At 37.3% G+C, this 18,121-nt stretch overlaps 1 protein-coding gene across 1 annotated transcript; it reads right to left on the bottom strand.

Annotated features, from left to right (window-relative positions):
- Positions 1–489: 489 nt before the first annotated feature.
- On the bottom strand, positions 490–17,686 carry LOC147162179 (uncharacterized). Its single transcript, XM_086097328.1, has 20 exons — positions 17,422–17,686; positions 12,258–12,319; positions 12,099–12,171; positions 11,980–12,022; positions 11,633–11,711; positions 11,388–11,476; positions 11,111–11,257; positions 10,981–11,032; positions 10,791–10,891; positions 9,525–9,610; positions 9,253–9,334; positions 9,082–9,167; positions 7,386–7,473; positions 6,760–6,808; positions 6,575–6,665; positions 3,433–3,533; positions 2,637–2,721; positions 2,407–2,511; positions 1,674–1,731; positions 490–698 (listed from the first exon to the last, which is right to left on the bottom strand). The coding sequence occupies exons 1-20, from the start codon at positions 17,458–17,460 to the stop codon at positions 490–492; spliced, it is 1,725 nt and encodes a 574-aa protein (XP_085953454.1). The 5' UTR covers positions 17,461–17,686.
- Between the last annotated feature and the right edge of the window lie 435 nt (positions 17,687–18,121).

Below are 18,121 nucleotides of genomic sequence, written 5' to 3'. Positions count from 1 at the left end.
CTAGCCTTTACCTTCTCAAATAGTATTGTTGCTTTTTTTCAACCTCCACAATGTAAAACAAAAAAATGTGAGTTTGGTTGATTAATTGATTGGGTTATTATAATAAATAGTTTTGTGCTATTAAGTTAAGTGATCAAGAGCATTTTTAAATATAATTGACAGTAAAAAAATAAATTTAAAAATCCTTATTTTTAATTTTCTACTTTAGTTTTACTTAAGCACATTAATAATTCCATTACTTATTATGAATACTTTGACCACCTCTACAAATAACAGCTATGTTGTTGTTTTTTGTTCATCTTACTAATTATTGCCTAATAACATTTAGTATACATGTCTGTGAGTTTGGTGTGATTAGTGACCTACGCCATAACATTGAAATATAATTGAAAATTTGAAATAAAAAAATTAAGAGCTTTATTGAAATATCAGATGAACGAACAAAAAAAAACAACATTTTAATGTCGCCCAAACAAGCTTTTATTTTCTTTACAGACTCTGTTCCGGCTGTAGAGTCGCGGCTTCATCATATTCACTTTCTCTCCCCACCCAGGTCTCACTCTGCCAAATAGTGCAACCTAGAAGAAAAGCATGGCGCATAACGCTTTTCTTCTTGCCAAATTGTGTTCCAGCCTTCTGGAGAATGCGGAGAAGAGGCGGAGGTGAAGAAGGAGGAAAGACGGTGAGTGCTCGTGAGTCTGATAAATGAGACGAAAGGAAGAGAAGAGCACATTTAAATAAACAATAACATTTCTGGTAGTTAATTAGTTATTTATAATTATTGAAGACATCATTTTATTGTATATGAGTTCAAACGGCATTAAATCCATACATGAATCTTCTGTCATCCAACATCAACAAACATTGATTTTACAATGACTCGCATGTGTGTGTAGGTGTGCACATGTGCATGGATGTGTGTATGCTGGGGGTTAGTTTTATTAGATGTATTCATTAATCTTTGTTGCAATTTTTAATTTCCCAAAATATATATTAATATGGATGACTAAGTTAGCGAACAATATGAAAACAAGTTAAAAGTAAATATCCATTCACTGCTTATCCTCGTTAGGGTTGCGGGAGTATTAGAGCCTAAAAGTAAATACTGTTACAATACATGTATTGAATGATTAAAACACAATATGATAATTTAGCATATGTATGTGTCTTGTCTGTTTAATTTGCATGTATATTCTCAGTGTCGTTTGTGCCAGTTAAAGCGTTGTGTAGACCAGAGGTCACCAAGGTAAAGTCCTCTGTTCTGAAAATAACCCACCAATGATGTAAAATTGTGATTTGTCTAACAATGTCGTAGAAGTGATCATTTGAAAATGTAAACAATGGCAGTGAGTTTTTGAAATAAAATGTTGCATATTGATATTTATCTCTCCCCTAATTACTGTATTGTGAGAAATTATTAACATGATCAGTGTGTTAATATAAATGAAAAACATAAATTTAATTATTAGCACTTCACATTAATCAGTACCCAAGGAGGCGCTCAGTTTCAACAAGGGTGGTGGACCACTAGTATAGACAGAGGTATCAAAATGTCTTTAGAAATGTGTGTCATGTAAGTCTTATAGTTACCAAATAACATATGCCCCTGCATGTCTGTCTAAACATTTACATCCCTTTAAACTGCTGCATAATTGAGAGAAGATGTTCACTACGTTTCTGGATGCTGCTGTGTTCCTCCTTCAGTCTGTCTTGATCTTGCAGCACCTCCTCCTGAAATAATAAAGAGGGTTATTTTATTGCGCTTTTACAACAAGTTAGGAAAGAATACATTTACGATCAGGTTTTTATAAAGAGATGTGTTTTTCATTGGATTTTAAATGAATGGAGAGAATTAGAGCGGCAAACTCTGTGGGGGAAAAAAAAGTTCCAGAAGGGATGGGGCAGCAATGGCAAAGGGTCTCTCCCACATGGTGTGTTTCTTTTTCCCACTCACAGGAGTCAGGTTTGTGTTAGAACATCAGAGATGGGGAGTTAGTGAGTGACGCTGACGGAAGTCCTTGAGATATTAAACGGTAAAGATTCATCTTTGTTGTGTTTAACTGAAAATGGATGGATAATAGTGCATTATCGCCACCCTTTGATCTGCAATCATTGCTGCTGGTATATATACTGTAGTGTACATATACAGGAATATGCTTTTAATCAGAGCTGGGCATTTCCGTTAATCGTCAACCACCCAAAACATAATGCCAGAGAACAAAGGAGTGGCGCAATACAATAATCCATATTTGGACCAATCTCACTGAGGACTCAACGAGTCCTGTGAAATGGCAGTGTGTGTTTGTGTGTGTGTGTGTGTGTGCGTGCGTGCGTGTGTGTGCAGTGTGTGTGTGTGTGTGTGTGTGTGTGTGGGGGTGTGTGCGCGCGCGTGTGAGTTTTGCAGACCCTCAGTCTGCAGAGCTCCCTCCTTTCTCGGTCATTCTCCTCAGCTCTGGCTCGAAGCCATGCCTCATTTTGAGAACGATGTCTGTCCAGCATCTCCTGCAGCTCCTGATACACACACGCATATAACCACAATGTATCACAAACAGTATTATGAGTAACCAGAAGCGTTGGATTCTGAAGCATAGCAAACACTGATGGTTGGATTAAAACAGCGCTTTGAAATAATTAACCTGTTTGTGTTGTTGCTTCAGGGCCTCGTGGTCTTCTCTCGCTATTTGCAGAGCAGCAGCAGATTTTGACAACTCTTTCTTCTCTCTGAAATTAGGTTATGTATGGCAGGCATAGACTCAGTTACGGGGAAGATGGGTCGGAAAATAGTTGGTAAAGAAAAAGCCTCTTTGATAAATGGCTTTCACTTGCATTACCTACAAAAAGCACAGTTAAAACATGTAATATTAATGGAGCAGAGGTGCCTGCAGGGCTGCTCTACACACAATATCTAATGCTAATATTTATGTCCAGGCAAAGCAAAGAAATTGTACTGGGAAAATACTGTATGCAAAACTGTTGGACTATTGTCAATCATTGGTCAACAAAGGAATTATGTAAGAAAAAAGATCATGTAGCATTAAACATTCCAATGCAATGCAATCAATGCAAATTGCAAAATGTCAGCTAGCAAAAATAAGGATATGGGTCTGTCAGAATTAAATGCATTTTGACAATATAGAATATAATAAAACAATTGCTGCTGCACATTATTTGTCTTCAAAAAGAACGAAACATATGCCAGAATCACTTATTAACTTCAGCCACTGAAAATTATAGTTCATGGAAAGGTGTTTTCATTGTGAAATGGGAAAAAAGAGAATGAAAAGATGTGCATTGTTTACAAGTCTAAGAAAACTTACAATTCACCGTTTAATTTAGGCTACACATTAAACAAGTTAAGCAAGTTAAACTCAATGATTTGTTTTCACATAACTTGTGACTTTTTTCCTCCATTTTAAAGCTTAACAAACATACTGATCCATCTTCTGGAACTCCTGTTCCAGTAGAGTGAATGCTGTCTGGATCATTGACATGGCCTTGTCTCGTACTGCACTGAAGTCTCTGTGGACAAATATCTGCAGCAGAATATAGAGCCATAATAATAGCGACACGAAACATAATGCATGAATGAAACTTACATGTGACATAAGGTTAGAATAAGTTGGGTGGGGTGAGGTGATCATTTACATCACTCTTTGCTCGCTCCTTGACATGCATTTTTAACCTTTCAAAAACATACTATTAACATCACCTTATATGTAGGATTCGTAGGAATGGGTTTTCAGCCCACAATGTCACTGTCATGTCTGTATTAAATAATCAATTTACTTTTTCTTTGTTGTCTCATTAAGCTGGACATGATTTGAAGAAGCAATGATAAATCGGTAAGCATCAGTAATGTCAGCATAAATTAATAAAAAAAAAAATATTGGTAGCAATTGATCACAGGTTTTTGGCATTAAGCAATGTAACGCTTTAATATATTACGCATTCAGGACCCTAAGTCCCTGGCATAATCGCAGTACGGCAAGTAAGGAGGGACATATTATATTGGCGACAACAACTAAAGAGCTATTTGAACTCGTTTCATAAAATAAATCACGGGGGCCTCAAATCCTTTGGACATCTAAAGTGAAAATCTAATTTATTTTTTTCCTTTTTATTTCCTCTGCAGACACCACCTTGAGTCAGGTGGTACGTTCCGAGGGATATGTCAGCATGTCAGCCATATTGGGTGTGGCCATTGTATTAGCCCTTAAGTCAAATGGTAAGCTATTTGTAAAATTGAGTTACATTAACAAAAAAAAAAAATGTGGTTCTGTATTAATCACATATGTGTGCTTGTGTGTTATTTTAACTTTTATCATGCATAATGTAGATTAAAAACCAATCTTCTGCTGAAGTCTTTCTTTTTCATCTTAAAATGGCTTACTTCAGGGGTAGGGAACCCTGATATCCTCGAGAGCCTGTCGTCCATGTCTACCTCCACCAACACAGCTGATTTGATGAACAGGATCATTATCGGGCTTCTACAGAGCTTGCTAATGAGCTGATAATATGAGTCAGCTGTGTTGGAGGAGGGAGACATGGAAAACAGGCGGGACAGCAGCTCTTGGGGACCAGGGTTCCCTACCCCTATGGTTTAACCAGAAACTGGATTATACATGTTACAAATTGGTCACCAGGGTTGAGGAAGCCAGGTCCAGAAAGTAAAAACCCTAAAATAATTAATATAATACTCAACAGGTGAAGATGAGCTCCTTTGCATGTCAGTTGAGTAGAAGCACCTGTGGTTAAAGCCAATCTGTGGCAGGGTTTTTACTTTTTGGACCTAGATTCCCCAATTGTGTTAATCACAAATGAAAATTCGCAAAGGGTGCCATTCAAGACTACGGATTGGGAGCGCGTGAAGTGCTGTGTCAATAGAAATAATGGAGCAAAGTCAGTACTGTGTAATTTATTAATAATTGTGGTCCCCATAATAACACTTAAGTCATCTTAAAATCAGGATATATCAATAGCCATGCAAAGGATTTTTGAATGAGATATGACTTGACATGTTGTATGTTAATTTTTATTTTTACTTTGAAATCTTAGGTACTCCCACTGAATATCAGCGTGAGAAAATTTTCTGAGTGGTTATGGACAATTGGATAACAAATACAAACCCAATTCCCAAAAAGTTGGGACACCATACAAATTGTGAATAAAAACTGAATACAATTATGTGGAAGTGCCAAATTTCAATCGTTTGTTCAGAATAGAACATAGATGACAGGTCAAAAGTTTAAACTGAGAAAATGTATAATTTTAAGGGGAAAATTTTATGGTGCCAACAAATCTCAAAAAAGTTGGGACAGGTAGCAATAAGAGGCTGGAAAGTCAACTGGACTTAAAAGAAAATAGCTGGAAGACCAGTTACCACTAATGAGGTCCATTGGCAACTTGATTGGAGTATAAAAAGAGATTCTCGGAGTGGCAGTGTCTCTCAGAAGCGAAGATGGGTAGAGAATCACTAATTCCTCCAATGTTGCACAGAAAGATAGTGGAGAAATATCAGAAAGGTGTTTACCAGCGAAAAATTGCAAAAAGGTTGAAGTAATCATCATCTACAGTGCATAACATCATCCAAAGATTCAGTGAATGTGGAACAATCTCTGTGTGTAAGGGTCAAGGCTGAAAAATCATACTGGATGCCCATGATCTTCGGGCCCTTACACAGCACTGCACCGCAAACAGGAATGCTTACTGTAAGGGAAATCGCAGAAAGGGCTCAGCAATACTTTCAGAAAACATTGTGGGTGAACACAATCCACCGTGCCAACCGCTGTTGCCAGATGAAACTTTACAGTACAAAGAAGAAGCGCAAAAATTGGAAAAAATGGTGTGTGGCAAAGTGGAAACCTGTTTTGTGGTCAGACGAATCACGATTCAAAGTTCTTTGTGTAAAACTGGGGCGCTATATCATACTGACTAAAGAGGACAAGGACAACCCAAGTTGTGCGTGTGGCATGGGCAGCTTCCACATCTGGAAAGGCATCGTCGATGCAGAAAGGTATATTCAGATTCGAGAACAACATATGCTCCCATCCAGGCATCATCACTTTCAGAGAAGATCTTGCATTTCTCAACACGATAATGCCAGACCACATGCAGCACCAATTACAACATCATGGCTGCGTAGGAAAAGGATGCGGCCGGGTATTGAAATGGCCAGCCTGCAGTCCACTTCTTTCACTCATAGAGCGCACTTGGCGCATCATAAAGGGGAAGGTGCAACAAAGAAAGCCCAAGACAGTTGAACAGATCGAGAGACGCGTGTTAGACAAGAATGGGACAGCATTCCTATTTCTAAACTTGAGAAACTTGTCTTGGCACTTCCACATAATTGCATTCAGTTTTTATTCACAATTTGTATAGTGTCCCAACTTTTTTGGAATTGGGTTTGTACATTCTTATAAATATCTGGACCCTTTCATCCTTTCATGTCCCTATTCCTTAATAACTTACATAGTATAGTACTTATTGTGAAATGTGAATATTAGGGATGAACAATTTTTGAAAATAAATTGTATTATTTTTTTTTTCTTCTTAAAACTGTATATGTGTTGATTACCTGTCCATGTGCTGTTGTACTCTTGGACTGGTTGGCTGGAGAAAATTCACTCACATCGTAGCGAACATTGGGAATTTTTGTGGGAGTAAAACTGTTGGTTGATCAAACCAGAATGGAAAGTGAAAAAAAGTGAAGTATGAGCATCATGCAGAGAATATCAATTGTACACACACAAGCAAACACACCTGTGACTGATTCCTTGAAGACCAAACTCAGACAGAATCTCCTTCATAACTGCGGGTGAGAAGTTATGATTCAGCTTTGACACACCAACTTCACATCCCATATTGGACTCGATTTCTGTAGACAGTGCATCTGCGCAAATGCTGGAAGATCCTGATTTTTGAATCAATGCAAGGATCACTGGATGTGTTTGCCAATTTGGCAGACCGGTCGGAGCAGCAAGTGTCTTCAAGATTTACAAGATGACATATTTCTTCATAAATATGTCGACAGCAGGCATCTAACCTTCAGAATTAGGGATGTAGTATATATATATTTTTTAATCATCCCACTGGGCAGAACAGCTATGAGGGGTGGTGGGGGTGGGGGGGGGGGGGCACACACGAAGCATTGGGGGATGGAGGGAGTTTCAAAGTGCCCACTTCATGGCACAGATGTGCTTCTCGTGCATGCCACATTTGTAGGGAATGAAAGAAGCCACTTTGATTGGACATAATTGAAATTGATCACTCCTACAGCGGCACAACCCTCCTTCTCCGAGATATCTGCAAAATTACCAACAGCGGGTCTAACCCACCTCTGTATAAAAATAAAGCCCGGTGTGTTAAGATAGATTGGTGGGTAGTACCTGGTTGCCTCTCTGAGGGGTTGACAAGTTTCATCACTTTCAGGTCATTAAATTCTTGTTCTTCATTCTTTCCTCCAAATATGTACAACTGTCAACCACACAAACACCACTTTAATGAGCACACAAACATACCACAAACTCACTGTCTTCACTTTACAATAATCCCCACGTATTACATTTCAAGGTTAAAAACGGAAAAATTAATTGTTGAAGGCACACTGAGTTACTGTTGGCTGTACTACTATACTTTACTGTACTATTTTTTGTTCGATTGTTTAGCATGTTTGGCCGACAAGTGATTTTCATGATGATATGATGACATTTCCTGACAAATCTGGGTTAACTAACACTAAAATTGAGGGGGGAAAGTTAATAAAACATTAAACATATTAAAATTGACTGTGATAATAGTGAAAATGTCCAAATTTATATGTTCAAACTTTTTTGAGCACCTCTGCCTCCACGCCCTGCTTCCCTGCGCTTGGGTCCACATCACCAACATGAAGATGGTCTGCCTGCAGTCCAGACCTATCTCCCATTGAAATTGTGTGGCGCATTATGAAGCGTAAAATACGACAACAGAGACCCCGGATCAGGATCATGATCAGGCTTCTGTAGAGCTTGCTGATGAGCTAATGATAGGAATCAGGCATATTGGAGTATGGAAACATCTAAAAACCTGCAGGACTCCGGCCCTTGAGGACCAGGATTGGGGAAGCCTGCTGTTCATCAAGCAAGGATGGGAAAGAATTCCTCCTACAAAGTTTCAACAATTTGTGTCCTCAGTTCCCAAACGTCTATTGAATGTTAAAAGAAAAGGTGATGAAACACAGTGGTAAACATGACCCCTGTCCCAGCTTTTTTGGAACATGTTGCAACCATAAAATTCTAAATTAATGAATATATGCTAAAAACAATAACGTTTTTCAGTTTGAACTTATAATATTTTGTTTTTGGAGTGTATTCATTTAAATAAAGGTTGTCCCAACTTCATTGGAATTGGGTTTGTATTTTTCAGCTGTAAAGAAGAATGCTTGGGAATTATAACTTACATTACTTTATTCCACAGTACTTTTCTGGCCTTTTTTTTTCTTGCACTCCAAAAATATTCCGTATATAAAAATAAATAAACAAATTAATGAATAAATAAAACTATAATAGTTAGGGGTGTGCCCAAAAATCGATTCTCATAAGAATCGCGATTCTCATTTAGTTCGATTCAGAATCGATTTTAAATGTCCCAAAATCAATTTTATTAAAATTATTTTATACTGTCTTCCCTTTGTTTGTGTGTGTCTTTATTGCGTGGAACCGTTCTTTTGAGTGATAAAAGTGCCGCGAGTAGAGCACTAATTAGCATTAGCGAGTCAGACTGGAGTAGATCATAACGATTTCTTGAACATCTATAAATTGAAGCAAAAATCCTTTAGAATCAAAAAGCGTTCTTAATCGAAAATCGATTCTGAATTGAATCGCACACCCACAAATCGGAATTGAATCGAATCGTGAGACATTCAAAGATTCACACCCCTAATAATAGTATGTATTTTGGAAAACAATTTAACTAACAAACCCACTATAAAAACAAACTAAAACTAACCGAATTTAAAACACAAGAATAAAAAAAAAAAATGAAAATAACTATAATGAAAAATCCCATACTATTATCATCCTGATTAGTGTACAGCACACTCACGTGGCTGTGAACGATGAAGGCAGTGTGTCCATTTCGTCGGGCTGGAGGAAGGCCAACATACAAAGGGACTTTCCACTTCGTCTTGGCTAAGGACACAAACAGTAAGCTACAAAGTAACTATGTTGAAGGATAGATACTGTATCTGTTGTTTCATTTGGAATCTTCACTCACCAATACTGAATTTGTGAATCTCATTAGATGATATAACTGTGTGGTCATCATTAGTGATTTTGCCTCCAAACAGGTAAATATCCTATTATGTGGAGGAACATAAAATCATTCATGTGACAAACATATTGCACTAAAGCTGTATTATTAAACACAAATAATAATGCTTTTACAAATTTGTTTTAGAAGTAGTTTATGTAAAATAGTAAATAATATATGATCGGTAATTTTTAATGGTAAAACCAGTGTGTTTTTGTGTGTGTCTGCATGTTTACTTTGTCATGGTGTGCAGTCAAGGTATGTCCACTGCACGCAGCAGGAAACTCTCCCTTTGACTCCCATTTCTGCCATACTAGATTTTCTATTAAAAAAATAAAGGAGACGGTTGTTAATTAAATATTATATGAAATTAATTTATTCTGTTTCTTTTACACTGCCTGACCTCAATAGGGCCGTGGGTGAGATGGAGCCAATCTCAGATGTCTTTAGGCGAGAGGCAGGCATACATACTGTATGCACTGTGAATAAGGGACATCTGAGCTTCCCTGCTAAAGCTGGACTCATGAGACTGTATAGGATAGACAATAATAAACCTGGTGCTTCAGCCCATACCTTTTTCGGTTAATTGATTTGTTCGAAGGGACCACTAAAGCAGGTGTTCTAACCACTATCACACCATGCGGCCCCACATGAATGTAACTTTTAATCCCAGGTACATACATGTTGTTCATGTACCAAAAGTCACCAAGGTCCCCGCCCTTGGCAGTCGCCCAGCTCTCTATGCACCCGACTCCTTTGGCCCCTCCTACAGCTGTTGAGCCCATGGGAAGGGGGATCCACATTGCCTCTTGGGGCTGTGCCCGGCCACTAGGTACTCGCCAATGAACCCTACCTCTAGGCCAGTCTTCAGTGGGGGCCCCCGGTGACCCGCGTCCAGGCAAGGGAAATCAAGATCCAAAGTTTTTATACATCGTAAAGGGTCCGAGATCCATGTTTTGTCTGGTCCCTCACCTAGGACCTGTGTGCCAGCATGTCACCTATGGTCACGAACTCACGAGCCAAAATGAGTTTCCTCTGCAGGGCGTCCGGGCTCTCCTTTAGAGATAGGTTGAGAAGCTTGGACATCTGGTAGGGACTCAGAGTCGAGCCACTGCTCCTCCATGTTGAGAGGTGGCTCGGGCATCTGGTTAGGTGCCTTCTTGACCCCTCCCTGGTAAGGTGTTCTGGGCATGTCCCAGGACACACTGGAGAGACTATATCTTTCGGCTGACCTGGGAAAGCCTGGGGATTCCCGCCGGAGGAGCTAGACGAGGTGGCTGGGGAGAGGGAAATATTGGCTTCCCTGCTAAAGCTGCTGCCCCTGTGACCCAACCTCAAATAAGCGGTAGTAAATGGATGGATGGATGGATGGATGGAAGGATAAATGGATAAAAGGATGGGTAGATACACTTCATTCACATCGTAAGTCCCAACACACAAAATGTTTTTCTTTATGTATGTTTTGATTACATAATCCGTTTTATTCAAATCAACTTACTTACCAATATTAAGGACATGAAGGTCCTTACAGAATTCTCTACTGGCTCCATAACCCCCAAACATGTAAAGCTGGTCACCAACCAGACCAAAACCTTGTCCAAACCTACACACACAGAAATGCATTTGAATGTACATTTAACTCACACAAAAATAAAAATAAAAAATACAACTGAACTGAGGAGAACATCTCACATGGCAGGAGGTGATGAACCGCTTGTCTTAACTGGTGTCCAGGTATAAGACACTGAATCATGATAATGAGAAAGTCATCGCACATGAAAAGAAGAAAAGATGACCGCAACAGTACTTCCACAATCTACACCTGTGTTGAAGACCATGAGGTCATCAGTTGGTGTACCCCCGAGAGTTCCTCCATATACATAGATGTTATCTTTGACGGCAACAGAGCTGTGTCCTAGGGTTCGGAGTGTCACACTTCCGACTGTTAGGCAATCCCAGGTCAGAGACACTGATAGACAATGAAAATGTTTGTTCTACTCTTCAAAATAAAGACAGCAAAGCATCAGCAACTTGCATACAAAGATGTGGCTCGTTTCCATAATCTGACCCGGTCCATACATACATACATAAGCCCTCACCTATGTCAAAACTGAACATTCCTGGGAGACATTCAGCAGCCTTGGGATTTGAAACTCCTCCAAACACATACACCTTCCCTTTAACAACACTGACAATGAAAATCAGTAAGATGAGTTGGGGGGGTTCACATCATTATCACAAGTAGCCTGCTAGCCTACATTAGCACACTTTAAAAAAAATTGTTTTAAATAAACTCACAATCAACTAATTTCATCAATGACTTTGATGTGTAAATGTGATTTACCAGAGAGTGTGCCCTTGTCTGGCTGGGGGTACGTCTCCACTCTGAGGAATCTCCTCCCATGTTACATCATCTGGAGAAACTACACATATCACTTTTGATTAGCAATGGTCACTTCTCTTAGGACTAGGTGTATTAATCAAATAATAAATTAATTTTATTTTTGATTATGTGGCATTGATTACAAATGTATTTATTCATTTGTCTTGAAGCCATTATAGCATAATTGGAGTGCACAAGAAAAAAAAAATTCAGTCATCTGCAGGATAAAACAATCTGAATCAGCCATCTCTGTTCAAAACAGTCCTACTAATCAAAAGCATATAATTGCAGAAAATACAATACTACACCTGTTAGCATGTAGAAGTCATCAAAGTAAACAGGGTTGTCCTCCTAAATTAATGATTTTAAACAAATTGATGAAACTGTGGTGTCGAGTTTTCATGTGACAAATTCCACACCAAGTAACCTCTTGGTTGATGCTGGAGGCCCCTCCAAAGAGAAAGACGGTGTTCCCTGCCAAAGCTGAAGCGTGGCCATATCTGTCAGAAGAATACACGAGCAATACAGAGTTGATGTTCAAATGTGGGGAAACATCAGTAGTAATTGTAGAAGTAATGTGACCCACCTGGGACTTGGGGCCTCTCCCTTCATCTCTTTGTCCAGCCAGTGACCGCTAGCCAATGCCATCTTTACCGTTAGAGCACACAAGCAGAGATACAGTATACAGTAACGGTGATGAAATATGTGTGCGTGACCTGCTTGATAACTACATTAATAATATTTACAATAATGATAAGTTAAGATGCAAATTAATGTACACAGAATAAATAAATGGTGTTGCATACAATACGTCTTGACATGTTATTCAATACATAGCAACTCCAAGCGATTGTTTATCCTTGTCTGTAGTATGAAACCTACCTGCTAAAGGTGTGTCTGTCACAAAACTAATTATCCTTGCCTTTCTGATGCTATTGTTGGAAAGCCAAAGATGACTTATTCCTCAGTTATCGGCAGCTCAGGTTTACACTTTCCTCTGCATGTACGCTGTTGCCTAGCAATGCTAACAAAGGAAACCGAGCAGGTTGTGTTCTCCATCAATACCTCGAAATGGGCCGCTGGAGGTACACTTAAAGATGTACTGTATGACCCTGTAAATACTGCATTGTGTAAAGTGATACAGGCAGTTACAACTTGGACCGGACTTTAACCACATTGTTACATTCTGCTGTGAGCAAACCCCGAAAACAGGTTAACAGGCTTCCCTAACGGGCATAACCCTCTCAGCTGGTTGCCAACATGATGGTTTGAAACCAATTTTTTCTTTATGGCTGGTGTCTTCGGCCAAAAGTTAATAGGCTACATGTTTGTATGCAAACAAACAACAAGTCGCAATCAAATTCACACCTGCAGATCATTTAAAGTCTGCAATAATTCCAACACATATGTTTCTGGAATATGGCAGGAAGCCAGGGGACCCAGATGAAATCCATGCTTGTTTGTTTGTTTGTTTGTTTGTTTGTTTATTGAACAAATAAACCAGCAACAGAAGTACTGCAATTAAAATAAAAAGATTTAAAAGAAAAGTAAAAAACAAAACAAAACATAATCATCATTAAGCACAGCTTACATGTTCAAGTAGGAAGAAGTTAAAAAACGTATCGAGTCCTACCCCCTTACAAAAGCAAAAAAAACAAACAAACACAAACTTACACATAAACAGCTGCACTTGTACGTGCATAGATATGCCAACAATATTGTATATTTAGTTGATAAGCAAACATTTTTACACATATATAAATCAGCACAAAGGCTTACACATACATTTTTATTGCAATCTATTTTCTACATTTGTTGTCGTATTTTGTTTTTATACATCCTTTTAAACACAACCAGTAATTCACACCTTTTCAGGTTAATTCCAAAATGATTCCACAAATGTACACCTATAATTGTAACACACTTTTGCTTAATATTTGTTCTTGTTTTGATTTTTTTATAGACACTTATACCCCTCAAATCATAGTCACTGTCTCTGATTTCAAACAGCTTCTGAATATTGTGGCAAAGTAGGTCGTTGTGTACCTTGTACATTATTGGAGCAATTTTAAAGTCAACTAGATCATAAAATTTCATTGTGTTTAATTTGAAAAATAGTGAATTTGTTGGCTCTGTACATTTTGATCGGTTAATAATTCTTATTGCTCTTTTTTTGAAAAGAGGGTAAGTATTTGTTTTGTAAGCATTTCCCTATATTTCCACACAATAGGTTAGATATGGTAATAATAATGAGAGATATAATGTATATAATGACTTCTTATTCAAAACATCCTTTGTTTTGTAAAGGATCCCTATAATTTTGGACACTTTCCTTTTGACATTGTCTATGTGGGACTTCCAGTTTAATCTTTCATCGATAACTACACCAAGAAATTTATTTTCATACACTCTTTCTATTTCATCAGAATCTAATCTAATTGTGACTTGGTGCTTGACTTGTCTTGTGCCAAAAACTATAAACCTTGTTTTGTTTAAATTTAGAGATACTTTGTTGGTGTCAAACCATTTTTTTAATGCTTTTAATTCATTTCCCACCGTAATCCCAAATTTTTAAGATTTTCTCCAGAGCAATAGAGAGTTGTGTCATCAGCAAACAAAACACTTTTAAGTATTTTGGAGACACAGCAGATATTGTCTATATATTATATAAATAACTTAGGGCCAAGCATTGACCCTTGGGGAACGCCATGAGAGATCATCAATTGTTTTGATTGTATGTTGTTGAACTGCAAATACTGATATCTGTTATCTAGGTAACTTTGAATCCATTTACATGCTAAGCCTCTTATGCCGTATCGCTCTAATTTATTCAATAATATATACTATGATCTATAGTATCCAATGTTTTTTATTTAAATCTATAAAATCCCCAATAGTAAATTATTTATTATCTATACTTGTAGCTATAGCTTCTACAAGTTCCATGACTGTCGAGGTTGATTGTTTTTCTCTAAATCCATAGTGATTTTCACTTAAGAGCTTGTGTTTCTTGATCAAAGTGTCCAGTCTATGTGAAAAAAAGTTTCTCTAAAATGTTTGAGAACTGTGGCAAAAGTGATATTGGTCTATAGTTAGTGAATAAATGTCTATCTCCGTTTTTATAAATGGGAATGACTTAAGCGGTTTTCATATGATGGAAAGGTACCAGCTTTAAATGACAAATTACAGATATATGTGAATGGTTGCACAACATGTTAGATGATGCTTTTGACTAATGTCATGTCGATATTAAAGCAATCAGTGGACTTTTTTTTTGTTTGTTTCTTTACAACATTTAAAACTTCAGTTTCCTTTACTGCACTAAGCAACATAGTGGAGGAGTTATTTTTAATATATTTATCTACTTCATATTTATTTATTGGCTCAGGAATTTCTTTCAGTAGCTATTTCTGTAATTTTATTAATAACAATATTTTCATCTTTTAAAAAATATTCTGGCTGATCTATTTTTTTTAGAATTATTTTTATTTACATGATTTAATATTTTCCATATTTCATATGTGTTGCTTCTATTCTGCCCCAATAGTGTATGATAATATTTGTTCTTACTTGTTCTTATAATATTTATTCATTTATTTTTATAGGTCTTATATTTAATTTCAGCATCAATAGTTCTCAATTTTATATATTTTTTATACAATTTTTTTTTGTCATCCATGGGTTATTTAGGCCTTTATACTTCCTGATGACTTTAATTAATGGACAATGTTTATCATATAAAGTGCTTATGATAGACTGAAAAGCGTTATATGCAATATTGGGGTCCTTATGTGCATAAACCTCAGACCAGTTTTGATTTTCTAGGTCTTCTTTAAGGGCAGCTATGGAATGCTGTGTTGTTAATCTTATTTCTGATATGTGTGTTGTTAGCTTTGCTTTTCTATCAAAATAGTTTTGTAGGATTACAAAGACAAGAAGATGATCACTTATATCATTTATAAATATATTATCAATTAGAGTGGCTGTATCAGCTGTTATTCTGCTAGGTTTTATAATTGCAGGGAAAAGACTGTTACTATACATTGTATTGATAAAGTCAGTTGTTTTCTGATATCCGTTTTTAATTTAACAAATCAATGTTAAAGTCACCACATATTCGTGTTTTATTTTTTAGCATTTGTGTAACTGAGCACATCTGCTAGTTTTTCCTTGAATATGTCAAGTGAAGATCCCGGTGTACTATAGACACAACTTATCATATCATTAGGTGCATTATTGATATGTATTTCAATAGTAAGACATTCCATTATATTGTCTATGATATTAGGTAATCATTCAACTCTACTGCATCTATGAGCTTTGTCCACATATACTGCAACACCACCTCCATTTTTATTTTCTCTATTAAGTGCAAAAAATGTATATCCTTTGAGTCCCGTGTCACTTATTTTTTCTTCATCAAGCCATGTTTCTGATATAGCAATTACTTTGAAACTGTTTAATTTAGTCAAATATTCTTTGATTTTTGTAAAGTTTCTATACAGACTTCTGCTATTCAAGTGTATAACTGAAAGTGTATTTTCCATTTTTATACTCATGTTGAATTGATTGTCCATATAATAATCACAATTGAAACTAAATGCAAGCACGGGGAGACATGCAAAATCCACAAAAGGAAGGCAAGAGCCAAGTTTCAAAGTCAACATCTCTCGACTGTTTTACTTGTGCTAACCACTGCATCACTACACAGCAAAAAATAAGTAATATATATATACATATATATATATATATATATATATATTTATTTTTTATTTTTATTGAATTGATGTCAACGTGTTTCACAGCTGCCGCAGGGTTGAAATGATTAACAGAGCAGAACATATCAACGGCAGATCGGAATGGATCATGTCTCATGTAAACAGGTGACCAAAGATCTTCAATCGGAATGACAAAAAAGTCTCCATGTAAAAATGGCCACTAACTGTTTCCCAGTGATAAGCAAAGAGGAAAGGAGGACGAGGAATGGCGCTGACTTGTCTCTCAATCTAGAGACGTGCAGGTGCAAGGCAGACTTAGTTTAACATTCTTTTGAGTTGATCTAACTCTAGGTCATAGGAGTCAAACTCCGGTCCTGGAGGGCCATAGTCCTGCAAGTTTCCTGCAGGTTTTGGATGTTTCCGTTCTCCAGCACAGCTGATGTATGATCAGCTCATCAAGCTCTACATAAGCCTGATAATGATCCTGCTGATTGAAATCAGCTTGTGTTGGAAGAGGGAAACCTCCAAAACCTGCAGGACTGCGGCCTTCCAGGACCAGAGTTTGACACCTATGCTCTAGGTCAGAGGTGGGCATCGAGGGCCGGAATCCTGCAGGTTTTGTATGTTGCCCTTCTTCAACACAGCTGATATATGATCAGCTCATCAGCAAGCTCCGCATAAGCCTGATAACGATCCTGTTGATTGGAATCAGCTTGTATTGGAAGTGAGAAACCTCCAAAACCTGCAGGACTCCGGCCCTCGAGGACCGAGATTGCCCACCTCTGCTCTAGGTGATCAACTCTGTGAAATAACACCTATTCTGAACACCATTTAACTCTGAAAATATAAAAATTACACTTTGGGAGTTAAAATGAACACAAATATAACTACAATTGTAACTCTCCAATTTTTGCTGTGTACACTTTGTCAACTAATCACATCGAAATCTGTAAAAATGTCACATAAAAAATAATTATAGGAGTCAATTCCACAGACACATGGATAAGAACAAGTAGAAAAGAAGATGCTTACCAAAAAAATGTGGTTGGAAATTTGTTCATATCCATACATATCAATTAATTGATATAAAGGAAAAAAAATAAAATAAAAAACATAAAGAAAAAAGTAAAGGAAGAAATTAAACTCTGTCCTGCCACTGGTTAATTACTTTTCCAGTATGGTGATCACTTCAGACAACGGTGGCACTTTGGTGAAGGGTACGGGACTAGCATCCTTAATGGTAATGACTGTGACTCATATGATTTAGTTAGTGCATTGCTGAAAATTGCCTCCTCCATTCTCTCTGCTGATTGATGATAAGAGGCGGTCACGTTTTCCTGCTCACTAGAAGGCACACGACCACACGTGATCAGATTAAAGACCGCCAGTATGTCTCCGTCTGTTACTGCCCTACCAACCAGAATGTAAGTTTAATTTCAAAGTAAAAGAATCTCTATGCCAAATGCGCATGACACACATTGGTTCACGATCGAAATCTTTTTGAAACTGGAAACTTAGCAAACAAAATGAATTCAATTTGATCAGTTCAATTGGTTTATTGATTGAACAAAATACAGAAACAGAGAATACCTATTATTAGTCAGTTTTGTTTAAATGTTTAACCCGGTTAAATGTGTCATAGTATGTGTTTACACAATGAGTAACACAGGTACGTGAACTGAACAACAACTACAATCAATAAATACAGCAAAGTTAATGATTGCTTTCGCTT

Source organism: Leptonotus elevatus, chromosome 15 (genome assembly GCF_054856555.1).
Source record: "Leptonotus elevatus isolate MCC_2025b chromosome 15, RoL_Lele_1.0, whole genome shotgun sequence".
NCBI lineage: Eukaryota > Metazoa > Chordata > Actinopteri > Syngnathiformes > Syngnathidae > Leptonotus > Leptonotus elevatus.
The sequence above is the reverse complement of the archived record's forward strand: the minus strand, read 5'-3'. Positions and strand labels throughout refer to the sequence as shown.